The sequence below is a fragment of the Oryctolagus cuniculus genome, chromosome 8 (genome assembly GCF_051225735.1).
Source record: "Oryctolagus cuniculus isolate XC-2025 breed Fujian yellow rabbit chromosome 8, ASM5122573v1, whole genome shotgun sequence".
NCBI classification, from domain to species: domain Eukaryota; kingdom Metazoa; phylum Chordata; class Mammalia; order Lagomorpha; family Leporidae; genus Oryctolagus; species Oryctolagus cuniculus.
The window spans coordinates 66,431,983-66,457,275 of NC_142874.1; the positions used below are offsets into that span (position 1 = coordinate 66,431,983).

The following is a 25,293-nucleotide window of genomic DNA, read 5'->3' on the forward strand; positions in this document are numbered from 1 at the left end:
AAATGTAACATAATTCTGTTTTTCATATGTAATCTCTATAACTTAATACATCCTATGTTATCAATATGTTCTGATTGTTTTTTCTTCCTCTCCAAGTATAAAACATCATAAGCAAGACAAATCTAACCATTTAAAAAATTTTAAGTATTGAAATGTAATTACCTGTTTTTCTTTATTAACTCCAGACATGAAAAGTTGTTTGTATTTGTCTTTAAAAGCAAAATTTAGAGCTTGTGTTGGAAAGTACCGGATAACATTTGCCAAATTGCCTCGCCAATAACTAAAGAAACCTGTGAAAGAAAACATGTAAATGTATAAACTTATATCACATTACTAGAGAATTCTCAGTTACAACAATTTCAGATCTTTAACTATCTACAGCATACCCTTTCTCATGAAAACAACAAAAAAAAGTTTTCTAAAATTTGTGTGTCCATGAAGACAGGAGGTAGTGTTAACTCAATGTCCTCCATTCAAATTTCAACTTAAAATATCTTAAACAGATAAAACCTAGGGGAAACATTAGTTGAAAATAGGGGTCTTTCCTAGTGAAAAACCAGAGCTCATGAGTATTTGTCAGAGGTCAGTTATCCCTTTGCCTCATTTTCATACCTTGAGGTCTAATGCCTATTTTTGTTAGAAGTAAGTATGCTGGAAAGAGCAAATATATTCACTTACTGGTTTGTACATATACTTATAGGAATGAGAAAGCCATAAAAGTGTCTTCAGCTTTGTGTTCTGTGAATGGGGCTGGAATATAGCCAGAAAAGGGATCCATTTTAATTCAAGGAAGTCTCTAAAATAAATCTAAAATAATCGTTTGTTTACTGGGTTAGCAATCAGAAACTGGCAAATCTGGACTGTATACCAATAGAGGGAAAAATGTTATTTGTTAAATAATTACACCCTGTGAGAAAAATATAGAATCTTGGTGAATCAAAGATTAATTATAAAGTGATTTCACAAAGACAACTGAAGAAGCATATGCAATAATGAACAATAATCTCAGTGCTGATAGTTTTCTCAATTTTAACAATGGAATTTAACATAATTCTAAGAGCTACCACTCAGCATTTACTATGAATCAGGTACCAGTAAAGGATTTGTATATATATTTCATATAATCTTACACTATATTTATGATGTAGGTTTTCCTATAATCCTCATTTTAAACATGTACAAAGTGAAACTTAAAGTTTAAAAATTGTCCAAGGACACCGAACATTTGGAATCAAGCTTTCTGTCTGACCTCAAAGCTCAACTCTGGGTTTGGGCTTCTGGAGAAATAGAGTATTATAAAATTATTAAAATAATAGGTTGGCATTGTAGCACAACTGGTTAAGCTACTGTTTGAGACACCTGCATCTCTTATCAGACTGGTGGTTTGAGTTCTGGCTTTCCACTCTTGTTCCAGCTCCCTGCTAATGTACCCAGGAAAGCAGTGGATGATACTCAAGTACTTGAGTTCTTGCCCCCAGTATGGGAGACCCAGGTGGAGGTCAAGCCCGGCTTCAGCTGTGGCGGTCATTTGGGGAGTGAATCAGTGGATGAAAGATCTCTTTCTCTGTCATTCTGCCTTCCAAATAAATATATAATCTTTTTTTTTTTTTTTTTTGACAGGCAGAGTGGACAGTGAGAGAGAGAGACAGAGAGAAAGGTCTTCCTTTGCCGTTGGTTCACCCTCCAATGGCCGCCGCGGCCGGTGCACTGCGCTGATCCGATGGCAGGAGCCAGGTGCTTTTTCCTGGTCTCCCATGGGGTGCAGGGCCCAAGCACCTGGGCCATCCTCCACTGCACTCCCTGGCCACAGCAGAGGGCTGGCCTGGAAGAGGGGCAACCGGGACAGAATCCGGCGCCCTGACCGGGACTAGAACCCAGTGTGCCGGCGCTGCTAGGCGGAGGATTAGCCTAGTGAGCCGCGGCGCCGGCTTAAATATATAATCTTAACAAAATTATCAAATTATGGTAAGTAAAGCTCTGTAGGAAACTGATTACCATAAAAATTTTTGAACACGAAGAAAATTAGAGAACTCACAAATCTGAGGAGTCTTCAAAATGCTGTGTTGTGAAAAACTATTCATGAATTTCAAATGTTTTTTGCACTGAAGTAAAACCTTTCAATTCCATTTTTCATGAATTTTTGAAGTACTTTCATATGCAGAAACACATTTTTTCTTTTCTTTTCTTTATTATAAACACTTTTATTTAGTAAATATAATTTTCCAAAGTACAGTTTATGGATTACAATGGCTTTCCCCCCACCCAATAATTTCCCTCCCACCCGCACCCCTCCCATCTCCCACTCCCTCTCCCATTCCATTCACATCAAGATTCATTTTCAATTAACTTTATATACAGAAGATCAATTTAGTATATATTAAGTAAAGATTTCATCAGTTTGCATCACACAGAACATAAAGTGTAAAATACTGTTTGAGTACTAGTTATAGCATTAACTCACATTGGGCAACACATTAAGGACAGAGATCCCGCATGAGGAGTAAGTGCACAGTGACTCCTGTTGTTGACTTAACAATTTGACACTCTTGTTTATGGCATCAGAAATCTCCCTGGGCTCTAGTCATGAGTTTCCAAGGCTATGGAAGCCTCTTGAGTTCGCTGACTTCTATCTTATTTAGACAAGGTCATGGTCAAAGTGGAAGTTCTCTCCTCCCTTCAGAGAAAGGTACCTCCTCCTTTGATGGCCCATTCTTTCTACTGGGATCTCACTCACAGAGACCTTTCATTTAGTTGTTTTTTTTTTTTTTTTTTGCCAAAGTGTCTTGGCTTTCCATGCCTAAAACACTCTCAGGGGCTCTTCAGCCAGATCTGAATGCCTTAAGGGCTGATTCTGTGGCCAGAGCACTGCAGAAACACATTTCTAAACAAGCAATGGGTCAAAGAAGAAACGAAAAATGCAAAAAACTATGTTGAAACAAACTGAAATGGAAATACAACACAAAGACTTAGGGAATGTAGCAAAAGCAGATTTAAGAGAGAAGTTTATAGTGAAAAGTACTTACATCAAAACAGAAAGATCTTAAACAATCTAACTTTGTACTTCAAGAAACTAGAAAATGAACAAACTAAGCCCAAAGATAGCAGAAGGAAGGAAAAAAAAATGAAAACAGAGACTACATAAACAGGAAGGATCAATGAAAGTAAGAACCAGTTTTTAAAAAGATAAACAAAATTGATAAATCTTTAACTAGACTAAAAAAGAGATAGAAGACTTAATTAATATAAATGAAAGCTGAGACATTACATCTGGTACCACAGTAGTGCAAAGGTTCATAAAAGACTGCTATGACCAATTACATGCCAAGAAACTGGATAACCTAGAAGTGGTGGATGAATTTCTAGAAACATACAACCTACCACACTGAACCATGAAAAAGTGTGAGTAGACCAAGAACGAATAAGGTGACTGAATCACTAAGCAGAGAGAGAGAGAGAGAGAGAGAGAGAGATCGATCGATCGATCGATCGATCTTCCATCCACTGGTTCACTCTCGAAATGGTTCCAACACCCAGGTCTGGGATAGCCAGAAACTATATCCTGATATCTCATATGGATGGCAGAGGCCCAAGCAATTGGACCATATTTTACTGTCTTCCCCAGAGCATTAACAGAAAGCTGGTATTGGAAACAGCAGGTTAACCTGATGAATCTCAATGCTGAACTCAGACACTGAGTTTTTTTTTTTTTTTTTTTTTTTAATTAAAACATAGTACATGAGAGTCTTTCAAGACGGTGAAATAGAGAGGAAGCTCACTGCTCTAGTCTAGGGAAAAATAGTTTAAAAAAAAAAAAGTGGGGCGCTAGTTTGAGTCCCGGCTGTTCCACTTCCCATTCAGCTCTTAGCTATGGCCTGGGAAAGCAGTAGAAGATGGCCCAAGTTCTTGGGCCCCTGCACCCATGTGGGAGACCCAGAGGAAGCTCCGGGCTTCTGGCTTCAGATCGGTGCAGCTCCGGTCATTGTGGCCAACTGGGGAGTGAACCAGCAGATGGAAGGCCCCTTCCCCCGCCTCTCCTCTTTCTGTGTAACTCTTTCAAATAAATAAGTAAATATTTAAAAAAAAATGGAATTCAAAAAATTGATTGTAGTATTACTTAGAAGTAATCAGAAGCAAATTTACAAACTAATGAAATCTGTACATGACATGAAAGAAAATTTCTCCTGAGAAACTGTGATCTTTTTTTTTTTTTTTTTTTTTTTTTTGACAGGCAGAGTGGACAGTGAGAGAGAGAGACAGAGAGAAAGGTCTTCCTTTGCCGTTGGTTCACCCTCCAATGGCCGCCGCTGCAGCCAGCGCACCGCGCTGATCCGATGGCAGGAGCCAGGAGCCAGGTGCTTTTCCTGGTCTCCCATGGGGTGCAGGGCCCAAGCACCTGGGCCATCCTCCACTGCACTCCCTGGCCATAGCAGAGAGCTGGCCTGGAAGAGGGGCAACCGGGACAGAATCCGGCGCCCTGACCGGGACTAGAACCCGGTGTGCCGGCGCCGCAAGGCAGAGGATTAGCCTATTGAGCCACGGCGCCGGCCAGAAACTGTGATCTTAAAGAGAAATCAAAATGAAATACTGGAAATGAAGAATTCAACAGAACAAATGGAAAGCCTTAACAACAGACTAACAGACTCAGTAAAGCAGAAGAAAGAATATCCATGTTGGAATACAAATCTCTGGAAATTTACAGTTAGAGCAAAAAAAAAAAAAAGAAAAGAAAGAAAAGAAACTAGAAAACTAAAAGAAAAAAATAGTGTTAGACACTTGAGGAAAACTATGAAATGACCCAACATATGGAGCTTTGAAGTGAAGGCTTGGAAAAAGAATAGATTAGAAGGGCTTTTTAGTGAAATAATTACAGAAAACATTCCTAACTTAGATAAAGAAAGGGACGTCCAAGTACACAAGGCACATAGAACCATAGAGCTCCTAATAGACATGACCAGAAAAGATCTTCACAACACACTGTAGTCAAATTCTCCACAGTACAACATAAAGAAAAAAATCCTAAAATGTGCACAACAAACACCAGATTATTTTCAAAGGATTAACAATTATACTACAGCTGACTTCTCATCAGAAACCCTATACACAAGGAGAGAATGGTGAGATATATTCCAAGTCTTTAGAGAAAAAAACTCTCAATCCAGAATATTATATCCTGCAGAGCTCTCATTTAGAAATGAAGGTGAAATAAAGACCTTCCATAACAAACACAAATTGAAAGAACTTGTCATCACTCGTCCAGCCTTACAAATGATGCTCAAGGACATGCTACACAGAGAAACACAGAAACAGGGTCATCACTATAAAAAAAGATGAAGGCAGACAATCCCTCACCAAAAGTACAAAGTAAACCCAAAGTTTACAATTGGAATATTTATGGAAAAATGGCAGGGCCAAATTGTTACTTTTCAATAGCCACCATGAATGTAAATGGATTCAACTCTCTAGTTAAAAGATACAGACTGGCTGAATGAATTAAAAACAAAACCCATCTATTTGCTGCCTACAAGAAACACATCTCACCAACAAAGATACACCCAAACTGAAAGTGAAAGGATGGAAAAAGATATACCATGCTAACAGAAACCAGAAAAGAGCTGGAATAGCCATCCTAATATCAGACAAAATCGACTTTTACACAGAAACTGTTAAAAGAGACAAAGAAGGGCACTATGTAATGATTAAGAGATCAATTCAACAGAAAGATGTGACAGTCATAAAAGTATATGAACTTAATTACAGGTCACCTGGCTATTTAAAATAAATGTCAACGGATCTTAAGGGAGACACAGACTCCAGTACAATAGTAACAGGGGACTTCAGTACTCTACTTTCAGCAATGGACAGATCAACTGTAAAGAAAATTGGCAAGGAAACAACAGTTAATTGAGACCAGAGACCAAATAATCCAAATGGATATCTACAGAACTTTTAATCCTACAAATGAAGAATACATATTTTTCTCACCAGTGCATGGAACTTTCTAGGATAGACCACATGCTAGGCTGTCGCTCCCCCTCTTCGTGGAGGAACGACACAGGACCCTGCGCTGTTCTTTCGTCTGCTCGGCCCTCCCCGGGTTTGCTGCTGGTTCTTCCCGGGTTGGCTACTATCCCTTCCACCTCTGTGGAAGGGCAGTTCCCCCTGGCCGCTTTCCCCACTTCCGCAGGGGAGCGGCACACCGCCGGCCGGCTCTTCTCGGGGGCTGCACAGGTGTTCCTTCAGCTAGATGTTCCCCTTAGATGTTACTGGTGCATGCCGTCTCTCTCCTCCTTTATAGTCCTCCTCCGCCAATCCTAACTCGGCTGCCCACACGCCGAGTACGCTGCTCTCCTCCAATCAGGAGCAAGTCCTACAGTTTATTAGCTGAACTGGAGGCAGCTGTGTAGAAGCTGTTTACTTCTCTCCCAGCGCCATATTGTGGGAGAGCAGATGCATAGAATAAGTCTTAATTCCAGTAACTCAGTCTAGTCCGGTTTGCTCCCCACACTAGGCCATAAAGCAAGTCTCAGCAAATTAAAAATAATCAAAATCATAACATGCATCTTCTCTGACCACAATGGGATGTAACTGGAAATCAAGAACTTAAGAATCTCTAGAACATATGTAAACACCTGAAGACTAAAAAACATGCTCCTGAATGAACAGTGGGTCACTGAAGAAATCAAAAGAGAAATCAAAAATTTCTGGAAATGAATGAAGACAATCCAACATATAAAAACGTACAGGATATGGGAGGAAGGGGAAGTCCCACTTTGTTCCTAAATCTGTATATATGAAATATATGAAACTTGTATAACTAAAATAAAATTTTAAAAAAATTTAAGGAAACTTCCTCATCCATAACGAATAAAGGATGGGGCCAGCGCTGCAGCTCACTAGGCTGATCCTCCACCTGCGGCACCGGCACCCCTGGTACTAGTCCCGCTTGGGGCGCCAGATTCTGTCCCAGTTGCTCCTCTTCCAGTCCAGCTTTCTGCTGTGGCCCGGGAGTGCAGTGGAGGATGGCCCAAGTGCTTGGACCCTGCACCTGCATGGGAGACCAGGAGGAAGCACCTGGCTCCTGGCTTCGGATTGGCACAGTGAGCCGACCATAGCACCATTTGTGGGGTGAACCAATGGAAAAGGAAGACCTTTCTCTCTGTCTCTCCCTCTTAAAAAAAAAAAAAAGAATGTGTTCCTTTTAAAAAAATTGTATTTGTATGAAAAATACTTTTGCATCAAAACAGATACCAACATCACAATGAAAATAATCTAGAAACAAATTCCTAGATGCAAAACAGAAAGATAAGGAAGTATATTTGGCAATTCTAAATTGATTATATCTGAAAAAAATCTCACATATATAAAATATTTTTATATATATGTTACAGAATTCATAGACTCCCTGAAGCTATAGGTGCTGTTAAGAATCCATGTTTTGGGCTGGCACCGCGGCTCAATAGGCTAATCTTCCACCTTGCGGCGCCAGCACACCAGGTTCTAGTCCCGGTCGGGGCGCCGGATTCTGTCCTGGTTGCCCCTCTTCCAGGCCAGCTCTCTGCTGTGGCCCGGGAGTGCAGTGGAGGACGGCCCAGGTCCTTGGGCCCTGCACCCCATGGGAGACCAGGAAAAGCACCTGGCTGCTGCCTTCGGATCAGCACGGTGCGCCGGCTGCAGCGCGCTGGCCACGGGGGCCATTGGAGGGTGAACCAACGGCAAAGGAAGACCTTTCTCTCTGTCTCTCTCACTGTCCACTCTGCCTGTCAAAAATAAATAAATTAAAAAAAAAGAATCCATGTTTTAACCTTTTTTTCCATAGATAATTGTGATGAATGCTATTTTCATTCTCTCTTCTTTTAATTACTATGCTATTCTGCTTGAAATTCAGATGTCATTGCTCAGAATGTTAAGGGTAAGGACCTCCAAAGTGGAATTCTATATGGATCAGATTTTAGGGTTTTAATTCAACTATCTTTAGGTACACCATGTACTACAAAGGTATTTTAGGAGCAGGCCTGGCCATTAAGACATCTCTATCCCATATTGGAATTCCAGGGTTTGACTGTTTACTACAGTATCTTGCCAATGCAGATCCTGAGAGGGGGCAGTGATGACTCAAATAACTGGATTCCTGTCATTTATGTGGGAAATCTAGATTGAGTTCCTGGCTCCTGGCACCAGCCAGGTCACTGTGGGCATCTAAGGAGCGAACCAGTAGATGGGAGCACATGCTTACACACTTTATCTTTCTCTCTCCTCTCCCCAATTTGTCAAATAAATAAATTTTTAAAATCTACTACATGTGAGGCCGGCGCCGCGGCTCACTAGGCTAATCCTCCGCCTAGCGGCGCCGGCACACCGGGTTCTAGTCCCGGTTGGGGCACCGGATTCTGTCCCGGTTGCCCCTCTTCCAGGCCAGCCCTCTGCTGTGGCCCGGGAGTGCAGTGGAGGATGGCCCAGGTGCTTGGGCCCTGCACCCCATGGGAGACCAGGAAAAGCACCTGGCTCCTGGCTCCTGCCATCGGATCAGCGCGGTGCGCCGGCCGCAGCGCGCCGGCCGCGGCGGCCATTGGAGGGTGAACCAACGGCAAAGGAAGACCTTTCTCTCTGTCTCTCTCTCTCACTGTCCACTCTGCCTGTCAAAAAAAAAAAAAAAAAAAAAAAAAAAAAAATCTACTACATGTGTAAATGCAAGTTTATCCCAAATGAACATATTAAATGTTTGTAAATTTAGGAACATATATATTTTCATTAAATAGCTAAAATTTATTGAGCACTATCCTATAGACAATACCTTGACTATTTCACCTGCCTTATCACCTCTGACCATCACAACTACTCTATCAGGTAGGGAATATTATATTGAGTATAAAATTGAGAATACTGATATTCAAAGAAGGAAAAAATGTTCAAGGTTTCAAAGTAAGGCAAAGGCTACGATTTTATTTCAGGCCTAGATGACTCCAGACTTTCTACTGTCTTTCTATATAAAAATACATGCTGTACAAAAACAATAGCTTTTGGCCAGAACAAGGGAAAATTAGAAGTGATAAAATAGTAGGAGTTTCTTGACTCTCCAGTCACACAGAATAAATGGACAGTTTCCTAATATGCAAAACATTCATAAAAAAAAAACAGTGCTGAAACTAGAGTATCTGTTACAAATCTGATCCAATTCTAAGAAAATATAGTTTCTTCATAGTTTAAGGATGAGAAAAATCAACTCTGAACTGAATTCTGATAAAATAAACATGAATTAAATCACCCAAGGAGTCCATAAAGAAAGTGTGCAATGTATGCACAACGGAATGTTTTTCTACCATAAAAAAGAATGCCATCTTGACATTTGTAGCAATTGGAGAATATCACATTAAGTGAAATAAGCCAGTCACAGAAAGATAAATATTGCCTCTTTAATATTTGGAAGCTTTAAAAATCTAAATGTAGAATACTAATAGAGCCTGGGAGTCATAAGGGGGACAGTAGGGACTTCAATAATAGATACCATATCACAGTTAGATCAAAGAAACAATGTGACTACAATCCATAATAACCCATTATATATTTTATGTGCAAATAGAAGGAGCTCTAAATCTCCCAATATAAAGTAACGTCAAATATAAGGAAAAGTTGATTACCTTGATTCAATCAATACACACTGCATATCACACTGTAGCCCATAAATATATACAATAAAAAACTTAAAAAGCAAACTACTATCAGTACATAAAATATCACTTTCCCACTTTATTAAGACAAAATAAATGTAATTAAAACTCCTAGGGCTGGCGCTGTGGCACAGTAAGGTAATCCTCGGCCTGTGGGGCCCACATCCCATATGCCTGTCCTAGTCCTGGCAGATCCAGCTCCCTGTTGATGGCCTGGGAAAGCAGTGCTTGGGCCCCTGCACCCATGTGGAGACCAGGAAGAATCTCCTGGCTCCGAATCAGCCCAGCTCCCAGCCTTTGTGGCCATTTGGGGAGTGGACCAGCAGATGGAAGACCTCTCTGTCTCTCAAATAACTAAATAAACCTTTTTGAAAAAACTCCTAATATTTTCTCTCCATACTCCAAACTATCATCTTCAAGATGAACCCTAGGATATTAAAACAACCTCACTGCTCTAGTCTTCAGAAAAATACATGGCCCTTGCCTTTCATGTCACTGCAATTTAGGATTACATCTATTTTTGTGTTAAATAAGAAATTCCTTCATGAGTTTCCAAAAATGCCTCTAGATGGCAATATTATTCCTATTGTGAATCCCTCAGCATTGGGCTATACCATGGTGCATTCATAATGCCTTGTATTATCGCAAGAAGAGAAAACATCTTAAGAGCTCTGTTTATGATATCTCATCTTGGAAGATAAAGAAGGCAGTGACCAGAACGCTATTTAGAAGAACTTCAACTTAAAAGGACCATAACAAATATGTTTAGATTTAAATATTGCAGAAAGACATTTAAAATATAAATTAGCATTGGTCAGCACAATCTGACCAGAACTTCATTTTAACTGATTAAATGTTCAAAGCAGATTAGCTAATAATAAATAGGCTCCTACTTCTCTGGAGAAGTCTTAGAATATAAGCCAAGGAAAGGCTCTGCTCTTCTTTGGCAGGAGGTGAACACAAAAACAAAACAACTTGGGTGAAACAGGAAGTCTGCTTTGATAAAATGAATGGGAATGGAAGAGGTGAGCCACTCACAATGAATGACCTGAGCTCAGTTTCCCAGATGATTGTTCTAGATGCAGTTTAGACAGACGTCTCATACTCCACCCAATAGATTAGGAAGAGTTGTAACCACATTCCGAGGGAAAGAGCGCTTTCCTGTGAGACAATAACCTGCCTTTGACCTAGGAGTGGGAGAAAGGCCGCACTGGAGTTGAAGTCACTTAATTTCTCGCTCAGAATACATAATATTTAGGCCTATTTTCTTTTTATAAAGATTTATTTGAAAGGCAGAGTTACATAGAGGGAGACACACACACACATAAAGAACCTATTTTCTTTTAAAAGTCTGTACAAATTTCAAAGTGAATCCAACTATATGAACAAATTATGTTGGATTTCTGACAAATTTATCTCCTTAGCTATCTTAGGAACCATTCTATAACAATGGTTCTCAAAACACTTTCATTATTATTCATACAAATTATTTCACCGTTAATGGAAAACAATTCTATGATGAGCAAAAATAAAATTTTAAATAAGGACAGGACTTGATGCAAAAAAAAAAAGCAATATGGATCCCATCTTTATTGTTATTATGGGCCTTTCTGCATGATTCTGATTTTTAAAAATACTATTTATCTTGATTACTAAGTTTTTGGGGTTCCCTTAAATTTGGTGCAAAGTTAAGTGCCACGTTAATCTCAGCTCTGTGCTTCAGTACTTCTCAAGAACAAGCAGAATCTTTTCAACGACAGGTAGCACAGTACTGAGGCCCCAATATTTTCGTACTTTTGCTAAGCGTACCATTTCAACAAATACGCAAGTGAGAGCAGTAATCAACATATAGGCTTTCAATTCTGGGTGGTAACCACGTTCCTGTGGGGGCAGGCTCAGGTGCACCACGGCGTTAATCCGGTAGCAGCAGAGCTAATTTTAGAGGGAGATGGTAGTCTCTCCTGGTCATCAGTAGCCCTTCTTGGCCCTGGGAAGGCAGAGCCTTTTAGGCTGGCTAAGAACCAAAATTGCAAAAGACTAAGGAACAAATTCATCCCCAACAGACGTGGCCGTGGGTTCTACAGCCCTCAGCTTCAGGGCCACCTCCCTTCTCTGGGAAGCCGGCGGGGAACGGCCGGCCCAGGGGCCCGCCACACCTACCCTGCTCGCGGGGAATCCGCACCAGGCAGTCCACCATGCCCTTGTAGCGCGTCTCGGGGCTGATCTGCTTGGACGACGCCTGCACCTGCAGGAGGAGCTTCACCCGCTCGATGGGCGCCACTGCCGTCTTGGACACAGCCGCCGCGACCCCGCCGGCCAGCAGGTCCCTTCCGAAGGATGCGGCGTCAAACAGCCGCTTCTCAGCCTTCTTCTCCGGCTTCTTCTTGGCAGGCTCACGCTGCATAGTGGGAGGATGGACGCAAAAACCAGCAGCCCCAAACGAATGAAAGCTACCACGAAAGGAAGCACCAAACCGCTTCAGCGTCGTCGTGGCGGGAAGGAAGCGCTTAGGACGCTGGGAAACAGGCGGGCCGGCGCGGGGTTCCGAGGAGCTGCGCAGGCGCCTCCAACGGCCTCCCGCGGCCCGGCGCCTGACACGTGATTCCAACACGTGGGCCCCGCGCAAGGCAACGCCAGGCCTGTCGAGGCGCCTGTCTCCCTGTCTCCATTTGCGTTTGGGGAACGGAACTGCAGGCGGTGTAGCAGCAAAACCGGAACAGAGTACGGAGCTACTTTGTGTGGTTAACTGAATTTATTTTCCAGGATTATTCACTTTCTCTTAGAAGAAATAGCTTTAATATGTTCCTTTAATGTAGCAGGTGTCTCCCTCACCTTCTCACTGTATGGTATAGCTTATTATGCAACTCATAGTGTGATTCAACATGTTCCTCTTTTCCAATTTTTATTTAAATTGGGAATTCTTGGGACTGACGCTGTGGCGGAGCGGGTTAATGCCCTGGCCTGAAGCGCTGGCATCCCTATGGATGCCGGTTCTAGTCCCAGCTGCTCAACTTCCCATCCAGTTTTCTGCTATGGCCTAGGATAGCCGTAGAAGATGGCCCAAGTCCTTGGGCCCCTGCACCCGTGTGGGAGACCTAGAGGAAGCTCCTGGCTCCTGGCTTCTGATCGGTGCAGCTCCAGCCGTTGCGGCCATTAGGGGAGTGAACCATCGGATGGAAAACCTTTCTCTCTCTGCCTCTCCTCTCTCTGTGTAATTCTTTCAAATGAATAAATAAAAATCTTTTAAAAAATAAATTTGGAACTAGTTTTTTTAAAAAATTTTAAAAAGATTTATTTTATTATTTGGAAGGTAGAGTTACAGAGACAGGGAGGGATCTTCTGTCTTCTGGTTTACTCCCCAAATGGCTGCCAACAAGTAGGGCCTGGTCAGGCTGAAGCCAGGAGCCAGGAGTCTCTTCCAGTCTCCCAGGTGAGTGCAGGGGCCCAAGGATTTGGGTTATTTTCCACTGTTACCCCAGGCAAGTTAGCAGGGAACTGTTTGGGAAGTGGAACAGCTGGGGCTAAAACCCAGGGCACCCCATATGACAGCTTAACCGGGTCCGTCCCAAGAGATTTTTTTTTTAAGGAGTGCTTCTCAGTCCAGCATGCATATTCCGAGGGTATTGGGAGGGTAGGGTTTTGTTTTCTTTGATGTTTGGTATTGGGTCCTGACCATGAAGTTGGAACCTCTAGTCATGAGGCTTAGCATCCATATTTAAGTTCTCCAGGTAATTCTACTGTGCAGGGTTGAGAGCCAGTGACCTGCTCTAATATAGTTGTTCATAGACTTTTTTTTTTATTGCAGTACCCGCTTTTTCACTCTCAAAAATTACTGAAAGCACAAAGACACTGCTGTTTTTGTGATATGTATTCAGCATATCAGAAATTGTTTGAAAACAATTCAAAATAACAATAAGTTCATTACAGGATAACAAAAATAACACTTTTAAGTGAAAAATAATTCATTAAGAAACTAGTTTTGAACTCTCAGAGTTCCTAAAAGTGTCTCAGACACAAGAGGGGTCCCTTGTATCATGCTTAAAAAAAAAAAAAGATTTATTTGAAAGAGTGGCAGAGAGAGGGAGAGGCAGATAAACCACCACCTTGTTCATTTCTTTTTTTTTTTTTTTCCTTTATTTCAAAGTCAGAGTTACACAGAGTCAGAGAGAGGGAGAGAGGGGTCTTCCATCCGATGGTTCACTCCCCAATTGGCTGCAACAGCCAGAGCTGCACCATTTCAAAGCCAGGAGCCAGGAGCTTCCTCCAGGTCTCCCACGCGGGTGCAGGGGCCCAAGCACTTGGGCCATCTTCTTCTGCTTTCCCAGGCCACAGCAGAGAGCTGGAGCAGCTGGGTATCAAACTGGCACCTATATGGGATGCCAGCGCTTCAGGCCAGGGTGTTAACTCGCTGTGCCACAGTGCCGGCCCCATCACCTGGTTCATTTCTTAGTTGGCCACAACAGCTAGGCTTAGGCCAGGCCAAAGCTGGAAGCCAGGAACTCCATCTTTGTCTCCCATTTGGTGACAATGGCCCAAGTACCTCGGCCACATTCTGCTAGCTTCCTAGATGCATCAGCAGAAATATGGATCAGAAGTAGAGCAGCTGGGACGTGAACCACTTGATAAGGGACACTGGTGGTGGTGGCTTAACGCAGCTGGCCTCCTCGTATCATACGTTTGCGTATTCATTTAAAATATCAGATTCAGCTTTTACTTGTTTCGGCTACAATACTCAGCAGCTGTACATGTATCCTGTATATAATAACTGTCTCTATTTTGTTCCATTCTACCTTTTTCACTTAATATATCCTGGCAATCCCTCTATATACAGATGATGTATTCCTAATTCTTTTCTACAGCTAGTTTGATGATTTTCAATAAGTAGAGATTTGATCTTATCATATCTTACCATGTAGGTCCTACAGAGCCTTGAAACACACGTGTAACAAGTAAGGTCAGTTTTTGGCTTTTTTAGACATCAGGTTCTAAATTTTTTTCTTTTTATCAGATTTATTTCTTTATTTGAAAGTCAGAGTTACACAGAGAGAGGAAGAGACAGGTAGATAGAGATCGAACTTCCATTTGCTGGTTTACTCCTAAATGGCTGCAACTGATGGGGCTAGGCCAGGCAGAAGCCAGGCACAGGAGCTTCTTCCATATATCCTACATGGGTGCAGGAACCCAAGCAGTTGAGCCATCTTCTGCTGCCTTCCCAGGCACATTAGCAGGGAGCCGCGTTGGAAGTGGAGCAGCTGGGAATTGAACCCATGCCCATATGAGATGCCAGCATTGCAGATGGCTACTTTACCCGCCATGCTACACCAGCCCCTCTTTATTATCCTCATGTGTTATAACATTTTCTAATACTGTCATTAGCATAAAATCATTTATGCCAGAAGGATTCCAGACTAGGAACTTTGTTAATATTTTGGTTATCTCACATAAAACCAGTTAGCAAGTTCTGACATCTTATGTTTGATCCTGCTTCCTTTCCATAGTGGCTTATTCCTTGTAACTTCATTTTCTCTATCCATTTGACATGCCGCTGCTAGATGAACCTTTCCGAAGCCGTTGCATTACTCATTATTATTTTTTTTTTTTTAAATTTTTTGCTAGGCAGAGTTAGACAGTGAGAGAGAGACAGAGTTATAGACAGTGAGAGAGGCTGGCGCCATGGCTCACTAGGCTAATCCTTTGCCTTGCGGCGCCGGCACACCGGGTTCTAGTTCCAGTCAGGGCGCCGGATTCTGTCCCAGTTGCCCCTCTTCCAGGCCAGCTCTCTGCTGTGGCCAGGGAGTGCAGTGGAGGATGGCTCAAGTGCTTGGGCCCTGCACCCCATGGGAGACCAGGATAAGTATCTGGCTCCTGCCATCGGATCAGTGGGATGCGCCGGCTGCAGCGCTCCGGCCGCGGCGGCCATTGGAGGGTGAACCAACAGCAAAGGAAGACCTTTCTCTCTCTCTCTCTCACTGTCCACTCTGCCTGTCAAAAAAATAAAAATAAAAAATAAAAAAAATTAAAAAAAAATATATATAGAGAGAAAGGTCTTCCTTCCATTGGTTCACTCTCCTAATGGCTGCTACAGCCAGTGCTGCGCTGATCCGAAGCCAGGAGCTGGGTACTTCCTCCCGCTCTCCCATGTGGGTGCAAGGACCCAAGCACTTGGGCCATCCTCCACTGCATTCCTGGGCCACAGCAGAAAGCTGGACTGGAAGAGGAGCAACCAGGAAAGAATCCAGCGCCCCAACCGGGACTAGAACCCGGGGTGCCAGCGCCGCAGGCAGAGGATTAGCCAAGTGAGCCATGGCGCCAGGCCCACATTACTCATTAGTCTTAGGCTTACATAATTTAAAGTCTCTCATTACATTGACTTCAAAACCCTCTGTGAAACCCACTGCAAATTCAAGAAATGACTTTTTATTTATACTAACTGATAGAATAAATAAAGGGGAGAGTGATCCAACATGGGAAGTGAGATACTCAGCAGACTCATAGAATGGCGGATGTCCTAAATAGCACTCTGGCCTCAGAATCAGCCCTAAAGGCACTCGGATCTGGCTGAAAAGCCCATGAGAGTATTTCAGGCATGGAAAGCCAAGACACTCTGGCAAAAAGATCTCTGTGAGTGAGATCCCAGTGGAAAGAACAGGTCTTCAAAGAGGGAGGTGCCTTTCTCTGAAGGGAGGAGAGAACCTCCACTTTGACTATGACCGTGTCTAAACAAGATAAGAGTCGGAGAACTCAAGGGGCTTCCATAGCCTTGGAAACTCATAACTGGTGCATAGGGAGATTACTGATGCCATAAACAGGAGTGTCAATTGGTAAAGTCAACAACAGGAGTCACTGTGCACTTACTCCTCATGTAGGATCTCGGTCCTTAACGTGCTGTACACTGAGGCTTAATGCTATAACGAGTACTCAAACAGTATATTTCACTTTGTGTTTCTATGGGGGTGCAAACGACTGAAATCTTTACTTAATGTACACTAAACTGATCTTCTGTAAAAAAAAAAAAAAAAAAAAAAAAAAAAAAGAAAGAAATTTTCAATTCCCAACTTGACTCTCACTGGGATTAAACATGACAATAGGTCTGATCTGATTTCATCATCATTTAAAAAAATCATCTATTATTTTTCACTTTATGTTTCTGTGTGGGAGCAAACTGTTGAAATACTTACTTAAGGTATACTAAGCTGATCTTCTGTATATTAAGATAATCGAAAATGAATCTTGATGTGAATGGAAGGGGAGAGGGAGTGGGAAAGGGGAGGGTTGTTGGTGGGAGGGACGGTATGGGGGGGGAAGCCATTGTAACCCATGAGTCGTACTTTGGAAATTTATATTCATTAAATAAAAGATAAAAAAAAAAAAAAATGAAAGGTGAAATCTGAAAGATTTGATTTTTTTTGTAAAGATTTATTTATTTATTTGAAAGGCAGAGATACAGATAGCAGAAAGAGAGAGGTCTTTCATCTGCTGATTCATTTCTCAGATGGCCGCAACTGCTAGAGTTGGGCCGATCTGAAGTCAGGAGCCAGGAGCTTCTTCTGGGTCTCATACATGGGTGCAGGGACCCAAGCACTTGGGCCATCTTCTGCTGCTTTCCCACACCACAGCAGAGAGCTGGATTGAAGTGGAGCAGCCGGGACTCGAACAGGAGCCCATATGGAATGCTGACACTGCAGGCAGTAGCTTTACCTGCTGCATCACAGAGCTGGCCCTTTCAGTTTCTTTGAAGGGAAATTGAAGCATTAACAAGAATACAAGGAGAAGCAGGGCAAAATTACTTGAGTCACATTCCAGTAAGACTTCTTCTTTGTTTGTTTTTTTTTCCTATAAAGATATCATTTACTTCTTTGAGAGGCAGAGTTACAGAAAGAAGGAGGGAGGGACTGGCGCTGTGATATAGTGGGTAGAGTTGCCGCTTGCAGTGCTAGCATCTCATAAGGGCTCCGGTTCAGGTCTCGGCTGCTCCACTTCCAATCGGGCTCTCTGCTGTGACCTTGGAAAGTAGTGGAAGATGGCCCAAGTCCTTGGGCCCTTGCACCCACCTGGGAGATCAGGAGGAAGCTCCTGGCTCCTGGCTTCGAATCGGCAAAGCTCCAGCTGTTGTGGCCATGGGGGGAATGAATCAGTGGATGGAAGATATTTCTCTCTCTGCCTTTCCTTCTCTATGTAGCTCTATCAAATAAATAAATAAATGTTAAAAAAAAAAAAAAGAGGGGGAGCCAGGAGCGTCTTCTGCGTCTACCACGTAGGTGCAGGGACCCAAGGACCTGCGCCATCTTCTACTGCTTCCCCAGGCTGTAGCAGAGAGCTGGATCAGAATAGGTACAACCAGGATAGGAACTGGCGCCTATAGGGGATGCTGGTGCTGCAGGCGGAAGCTTAGCCTGCTACACCCCAGTGCCGGCCCGATTTTTCTTTTTAAAAAATTTTTATTTATTTGGAACAGTGACACACACAGAGAGAGTTTTCCATTTGCTGGTTCACTCCCCAAATGCCTGGACTAGGCCAAAACCAGGAGCCTACAACTCAATCCAGATTTCTCACAAAGGTGACAGAGACCTAGCTACCTGGGTCATACCCTGCTGCTTCCCAGTGGACATATTAGCAGGAAGCTGGAATCTGCAGCAGAGCCGAAACTTGAACCCAGGTGACATTTGAGCATCCCAAGCTGTGTTTTAACCACTACACCAAACATTTACCCTGAAAATGCTTATTTTAATTTGTTGCATTCCATTTTATTTAGTGATTTAGGGAAGGAAAAAATTCCAGTTACTTATATTAATAGTAGTAATACAGAGGTTCAGGGCCTTTGAACTGTTAACTCTGATTTTAGCAAACAGCACAGTTCCTTGCCTCACTGACTTCTGGGCTGGGATAACCTGAACAACACTTTCCTGTACAACCCTATTTGCCACATTTCATATCCTAGTTTCTAGTTTCACTGTTTCTTCTTACTGTTTACTAATCATCTTACTTATTTATCTGTCATCTGCCTCTCCCATTGGAACATAAACTCCATGAGGGCAAAATTTTTTAGCTCTTCTGTTCACTGTTACATCCTCAGTATCTAAAAGAGCATGTGGTGCATCGTAGAAATTCAGTATGTATTTTTTGGATGAAGGCAAGAAAAGCAACACAACTACCAAAAAAAACTTCCAAATGGTTTTTATTTAAAACTATCAATACAATATAAAAATAGTTTTAATTACATAGAACATGGAAATATAATTATGTGAAATTAAATTATTTCATACAGCTTGGTGTATAGGTTAAAGATTTAATAATAATTTACTACTATATTTTAAATATCCAAAATGTAAATCCATGTCATTAAAACTGTTTAGTGATGAACATTTTTCTCACCTTCCTTTCAACATTTTTTTAAAGATTTATTTATTTATTTGAGAGGTAGAGTTACAGAGAGAGAGAAAGACAGATAGAAAGGTCCTCCATCCGCTGGTTCACTCCCCAAATGGCCGCAATGGCCAGACCTGGGTTGATCTGAAGCCAGGAGCTTCTTCTGGGTCTCCCACGTGGGTACAGGGGCCCAAGCACTTGGGCCATCCTCTACTGCTTTCCCAGGCCACAACAGAGAGCTGGATCAGAAAAGCAGCAGCTAGGATACAAATCAGCGCCCATATGGGATACCAGTGCGGCAGGTGGAAGTTTAGCCCACTACTCCATAGCACCAACCCTTCTTTTCAACACTTCATACAGCTGATGTGATTTAGCTGATTCCTTGGTTTTCAACCAATTAGTATTATATTTTATAATAATAATACATGGTAGTAATATATATATTATATATGGTAGTAATATATATATTATATATACATATACCATGTAATATGTGCCAGGCATTTAGGGAGAACATAACAATAAACAATGTTGAAAATGGACAAACTTAATAAATTCATAGCTTTTCCCATTTGCATTAGAGACAAAAAAAAGCAGGCACTGCAAAATTACTAGCTTTCCAGGACACATCATCAGCAATAGTCCCTTATCACATATAGGAAGTATTTCTTAGGTACAGTTTCTGACATGATAAAAACAAGAATACCTAAAGAAAGCTGAGAGAGGGAGGAGAGAGGAAGAGAGATAAAGGGAAAGAGAAAGTAACAGGGTCTAAAATTAATTTTGGTGAATGAAAAAATATGGTACTAAGTGCTTCATATTTTTTTTTTTAATTTTTTTTTTGACAGGCAGAGTGGACAGTGAGAGAGAGAGACAGAGAGAAAGGTCTTCCTTTGCCGTTGGTTCACCCTCCAATGGCCGCTGCGGCCGGTGTGCTGCAGCCAGCGTGCTGCGGCCGGCGCACCGCGCCGATCCGATGGCAGGAGCCAGGTACTCATCCTGGTCTCCCAGGGGGTGCAGGGCCCAAGTACTTGGGCCATCCTCCACCGCACTCCCAGGCCACAGCAGAGAGCTGGCCTGGAAGAGGGGCTACCGGGACTATAGTCTTTCACATTAATAGTCTTTGGTGGAAGGGAACATTGCAGGATGCTAATACAATTCAACTTAAGAATGTTTCTTTGCTGAAGCATATTTATGGGGTATCTGTATTGTCATTTTGTTCCACTTTGTTTACTAAAGTAATACACAGGCATTTTATTGTCCAATAATCAGCTGGATCTACTTTTAAGTATGAATCTGAACATACTTGGGAAAATGAGCTTCTAAGTATACATATGATGTAGACTTCAGTGCCCATGTAAAGATAAAAAACAAGATAACGTTTGGTTTCATTTCTTAAAAATGCAATGTTTCCACAATACAGAAATTATAGTGCACAACTACAACACAAACAGCTTGCTTTTATTAATATCAGCCGTGTGTTGTGCATTTTTATCTGCTATTGAGCAGTGATCTTTTGATTCTTTGACACCAAGAAGCAGTTTAATAGATCAAAATTTTGCTAAATGAAAATTTTAAAGTCACCTAAGATAGAATCCCAAGTGTTAGTTCAGTCTGTCTGAAAGCCTGAGGTAATCAATATCTGCATTTATCAATAATTCCTAGTATTAGAACTAACTCCTGGCATTTTGAGGAGGCATAGCTGCAAATTTAAGGCATTTAATAATCACTTCCAAAGTTCCTTAATACACATATGTGTACACAGGCAATCCTAAAACAGTAGTTAAAAAGTCAATTATGTGACTCAGTGTTGTGCTCTTCAAAGGAGAATATTTCAAGCTCCTTTGTAGACAGCATTCCAAGAGCTAAGGTCTGAATGCCAAAATTAAAACTCACAAGCCATTAGTGGGACAAACACGTGTAGTTCGCATCTTTGATTCCTAGGTGAAAATCTCTTAACCTGAAGACAGAGGGATAACACATGTTCCTTCTAAGACTAAATGGCTCAAATGGTGCAAGAAGGTTTGCAGTTACTAATGACTCAGCTGGAGGGCTCACATTTGAGGTAGGGGAAACACAGACACTGATTTTAGATGTGCTGGTAGAACTTGTCTTCCAAAGCTTAAGTCCTGAAGAAACAAGCCAGTATTGGAAAGTCTTGGAGACAACTGAACCTCCAGAAAGATCCAGTGGGCAGCACCTGTTATGTTCTTTTCTATCAGTCTGCCAAAAGCTCACAAAGAAAATCCTCAGACCATTAGTTTCTTCTACTAAAGATCAAGGACTATTTTCCCTAAAGTGATCTCCATTTGGGAAAATCCAATACGTAGTGATCCCTATCCATAAGACAAATAATAGTATTTTACCAAAGAAGTCTCCATATGGTTTCATGAGCCAGTGTTTTTAACATGTTTTCATCTTTTAAAAAAATTACATACAATTTTCCTGAAATTCATAAATGAAGTATATGTATAAACCTGAATATATTTGAATAAAAAGAAAAACACTGAAAGTTTATGGACAGTTTAAAAAATATATCCTAGTGCTTATTGGAAAGAGTAAAGAGAACCAAATAAGTTAAAAAAAAAAGAAGTTTAATGTTTTATTCTTCCTCCCACAGAGAGGTATTACTGAAATACTTGAACTAATTAAAATATTTGATCTGACAAGGAATCTGTACTTGGACATTACAAATCTGGGTATCAATCAATAGGCAAGAAGGGGAAAAATATCACATTTTACTTCAGATTTTAAAACTTCAATGCAGTCATTTCATTTGTACATGAAACTCAGTTCAGAGAGGTACAAAGACTTGCTCAAAGTTATAGCATTAATTAGTTATAGAATCTGGCCACTTCCTTTCAATTTCATGATCCTTTCATCAGATATCAATATCCATTTTGAGAAAAATAAACAAAAAATTGGGTATTTTTCCAAAATAAACATTTCCTATATTACTTTTATATAAAACACTTCACATTATTTCAAATTAGTTAATAAATTAACATTATATACCCACATGGAAATAAGTTAATTATTCCTCTTCATATATTGATCAAGTATTTCCTCAAAAGTCTCATAACACTATATAAAAGATTTAAAAAATCAAATTCAACAGAATTTCATTTTAATATTTAACAATACTATGTTCAATATTGAACAGTGAAAATAAGCTAAACCTTCTCTATGTACTGATTTCAGCAATTCTGACACTAATGCTCCATGCATGTGTTGTTGTGCATCAAGAAAACACAGCTACAAGGTTAATCCAAAGAATAATTTAAAAGCCATTTCAACAGCAATTTCTGTGACTGAGTCATGAAAACAGACATACAGTTCTTGAGGTTTTGGATGAAGAAATAGTCTCCTGCCAAAGGAAAGAACACAATCAAAACACCAAAAGAATAAAGAAACAAAACACCATTTTTCATTTATATATTTTATTTCTGAAAGAATCTATAGTAAATTAAAAATATATCTAAATTGATTACTCAATCTAAATCTAAGGGAGAATAAAGCTGGATTTATTTCTAAAGACAGAATGTGTACAAGTATGCCTGGGTCAATTTTTATTTTTTTAATGTTATCTAAATTTTCCTTTATATGAAAGGCAGGGTGACACAGTGAGATCTACATGCTGGTTTATTCTTCAAGTACCTACAATGGCCAGGGTTAGGCCAGGCTAAAGCGAGGAGCCAGGAACTCCATCTGGATTTCCCACATGAGTGACAGGGACCCAATTACTTGAGCCACTACTTGCTGTCTTCCAATATGTACATTACCAAGAAGTTGCAATTGGAAGTGGAGCAGGGACCTGAAGTTAGTCACTCCAATATAGGATGCAGTCATCCCAAACTGTCTTTAACGGCTGCATCTAGCACCCGCCCCTAATTATTTTTACTTGAGAGCATAAAAAGTTGTATTTTATCAAGCTGCATCACCATACCCCTCAGTTTAAAAATATAAAATGTAATAATTATTATTACAATAGAATCAAAAGCATTTGTATCACTTTAAGCACAACAGTTATTAAACATTTTATTGCCCTTTAATTTATATTAAAGTATTATACAACACTTTTTACACATAGTAAAAACAGCAAATATTGAAAAAATTTTTTAAAGATTTATTTATTTATTTAAAAGTTGCAAATACAGAGGAGAGACTGAGAAAAAAAAAAAGATTTTCCATCTGTTGGTTCACTCCCCAAACAGCCACAGTGGAAGCCAGGAACTTCATTTGGGTCTCTCATCTGGGCAGGAGGGACCCAAGGACTTGGACTATCTTCTGTTGCTTTCTCAGGCACATTAGCTTGGAGCTGGATTGGAAGTGGAAAAGCTGGGACTTGAAGTGGTGCCCATATGGGATGCCAGTATTGCAGGCAGCAGCTTTACCTGTGACACCACAACGCTGGCCACTATTTGGTTTTCTTAAAGATAGTATCTTTATATATTTAATCAATACTAATATATATAAATTGAACTATCTCAGTTGGAAGTAATTCTGCTTGACTTCCTTAAATTTCTATCTAGAGTGATGGGTACATAGATCTGCATCATCATAATTTGACATCTTGAGTCTAGTAGAAAGAATCTTGTGGATGTAGTTAAGGTTCTACTCACTGTACTCTTGAATATATGCATACCTGGTCTTTTTTATCTCTAGTCTCTCTTGTGGCTATACCACCCCATTGGCAGCTCCCAGCTTAATCTTCTAAAAGAACTGCTCTATTGATACTACAATGGAGTTAAGCTTATGCTGACTTTTCTAAGTCTGTTTGGTTACATGTTGCAATCACAGAGGAGCTTATTAAAAACAAAGATTCTCAGGGTTGGCACTGTGGTGTAGCAGCAGTACTGGCATCCCATATGGGTGCCAGTTCAAGTTCCGGCTGCTCTACTTCAGATCAGCTCTCTGTTATGGCCTGGGAAAGCAGTGGAAGACAGCCCAAGTCCTTGACCCCTGCACCCTTGTGGGAGACCCAGAGGAAGCTCCTGGCTCCGGATCGGCACAGCTCTAGCCATTGCAGCTATCTGGGGAGTGATCTAGCAAATGGAAGACCTCTCCCTCTCTCTCTCTCTCAGCCTCCGCTGAGAGAGAAATGAATCAATCTTATAAAATAAATAAATAAATATTTAAAAACAAAACAAAGTATGATTCTCATTCCCATGAATTGTGATTCTGTAAGTCCGGTAAGGGGCCTAGGCATCTCCAATTAAACAAGGCACTAAAAGGATTCTAGATTCCAAGGATTAGCACCTAGGAAATTACTGCTTTGGAGAACATTTGAAAAGTGTTTGGCATATAGCTAATATCTACATGGCATGTGTCCAGTAAGCTTAGTCCTACCTAACACTGTGCTCTTTTCCTCCACCAGCTCTGTACTGTAATTGAAACAACTTTCTATGGCTCAACATGTATTTCTCCCCTAAATTAAATTTCTTAGTCAGAAATTAAAGGCTCCCTACAATGGTCTTAACTTAGCTTTCCAACTTAATCTTTCATCTTATCTTGGTTTATGTCACTCCCATTACACTCACACCTCCACCACCACCACTACCACATCTTGTCTAACACAGCTCCATTTACTGAACCATCACATATTTATCTAGTGACTATTATGTGTCAGGTGCTGCTGTAGGTGTTGGTGGACAAGACCAATACAATTCCTGACCTCATGAAACTGACATTTTAGTGAGGATGGAAGACAATAAGCAAAAAAGAAAATGACCAATAAAGGGACGATATAGAGAATAAGCGTGTAGCTACTTTACTGGGGGGTGAGGGAAAGATCATGAATCCTCCCTGAAGAGAAGACCTGCTTGCAGCACTCTGGATATCAAGGAGCCAGATATGCAAAAGCATGGAGCACTCCATGTAGAAGTAGTAGCAGAAAGAAGGTTGGATCAGGGCTGGTGAAGCTGCTGCACAGTGGATGGAGGAGGAGAGTGATGGGAAATGGAAACAGAGTTGGGCAAGGGCCAGATGTGGCTGGGTCTTATGGGGGGACAAAAGAGAGAAAGGAAAGAAAAAGAGAAGAGAGGAAGAGAAGAGGGAGGGGGAGAAAGGGAAGAGGGAAGAAGGAAAGAAATTGGAGAACAATTGTAGAATTATTCTCTTAGTGCATTACTCATATAATTTTGTAAGATAACAATATTTTTAATAGAAAAAGAGTTGGAAAGGACTTAAAGAAAATATTCAGGCAATAAAATTCTAAAATAAAATAAAGCTAGATTAATAACACCCTGCCTATATTTTTAAA

The 25,293-nt window shown here is 41.0% G+C and overlaps 2 protein-coding genes across 7 annotated transcripts in view; both read right to left on the reverse strand.

The window, feature by feature from the left end:
* SLC25A31 (solute carrier family 25 member 31) overlaps positions 1–12,333 on the reverse strand; it is a 29,784-nt gene extending 17,451 nt beyond the window's left edge. For 3 of the 5 annotated variants that reach the window (XM_089302515.1, XM_089302516.1, XM_089302514.1), the window contains exons 1-2: positions 11,826–12,212; positions 163–290 (exon numbers count right to left, since the gene is read on the reverse strand). In XM_089302515.1, the coding sequence (XP_089158641.1) occupies positions 163–290; positions 11,826–12,069 (372 nt within the window). In that variant the 5' untranslated portion in view covers positions 12,070–12,212. Of the gene's footprint in view, positions 1–162; positions 291–5,982; positions 6,121–11,825 lie in introns of those variants that run through there. The other 2 variants (XM_002717262.6, XM_089302517.1) reach the window with 2 other exon arrangements.
* Positions 12,334–18,822: 6,489 nt separating this feature from the next.
* INTU (inturned planar cell polarity protein) overlaps positions 18,823–25,293 on the reverse strand; it is a 111,762-nt gene continuing 105,291 nt past the window's right edge. The window contains exon 16 of one of the 2 annotated variants that reach the window (XM_002717241.6): positions 18,823–22,398. In XM_002717241.6, the coding sequence (XP_002717287.2) occupies positions 22,287–22,398 (112 nt within the window). In that variant the 3' untranslated portion in view covers positions 18,823–22,286. The remainder of the gene's footprint in view (positions 22,399–25,293) is intronic. The other variant, XM_051819869.3, reaches the window with a different exon arrangement.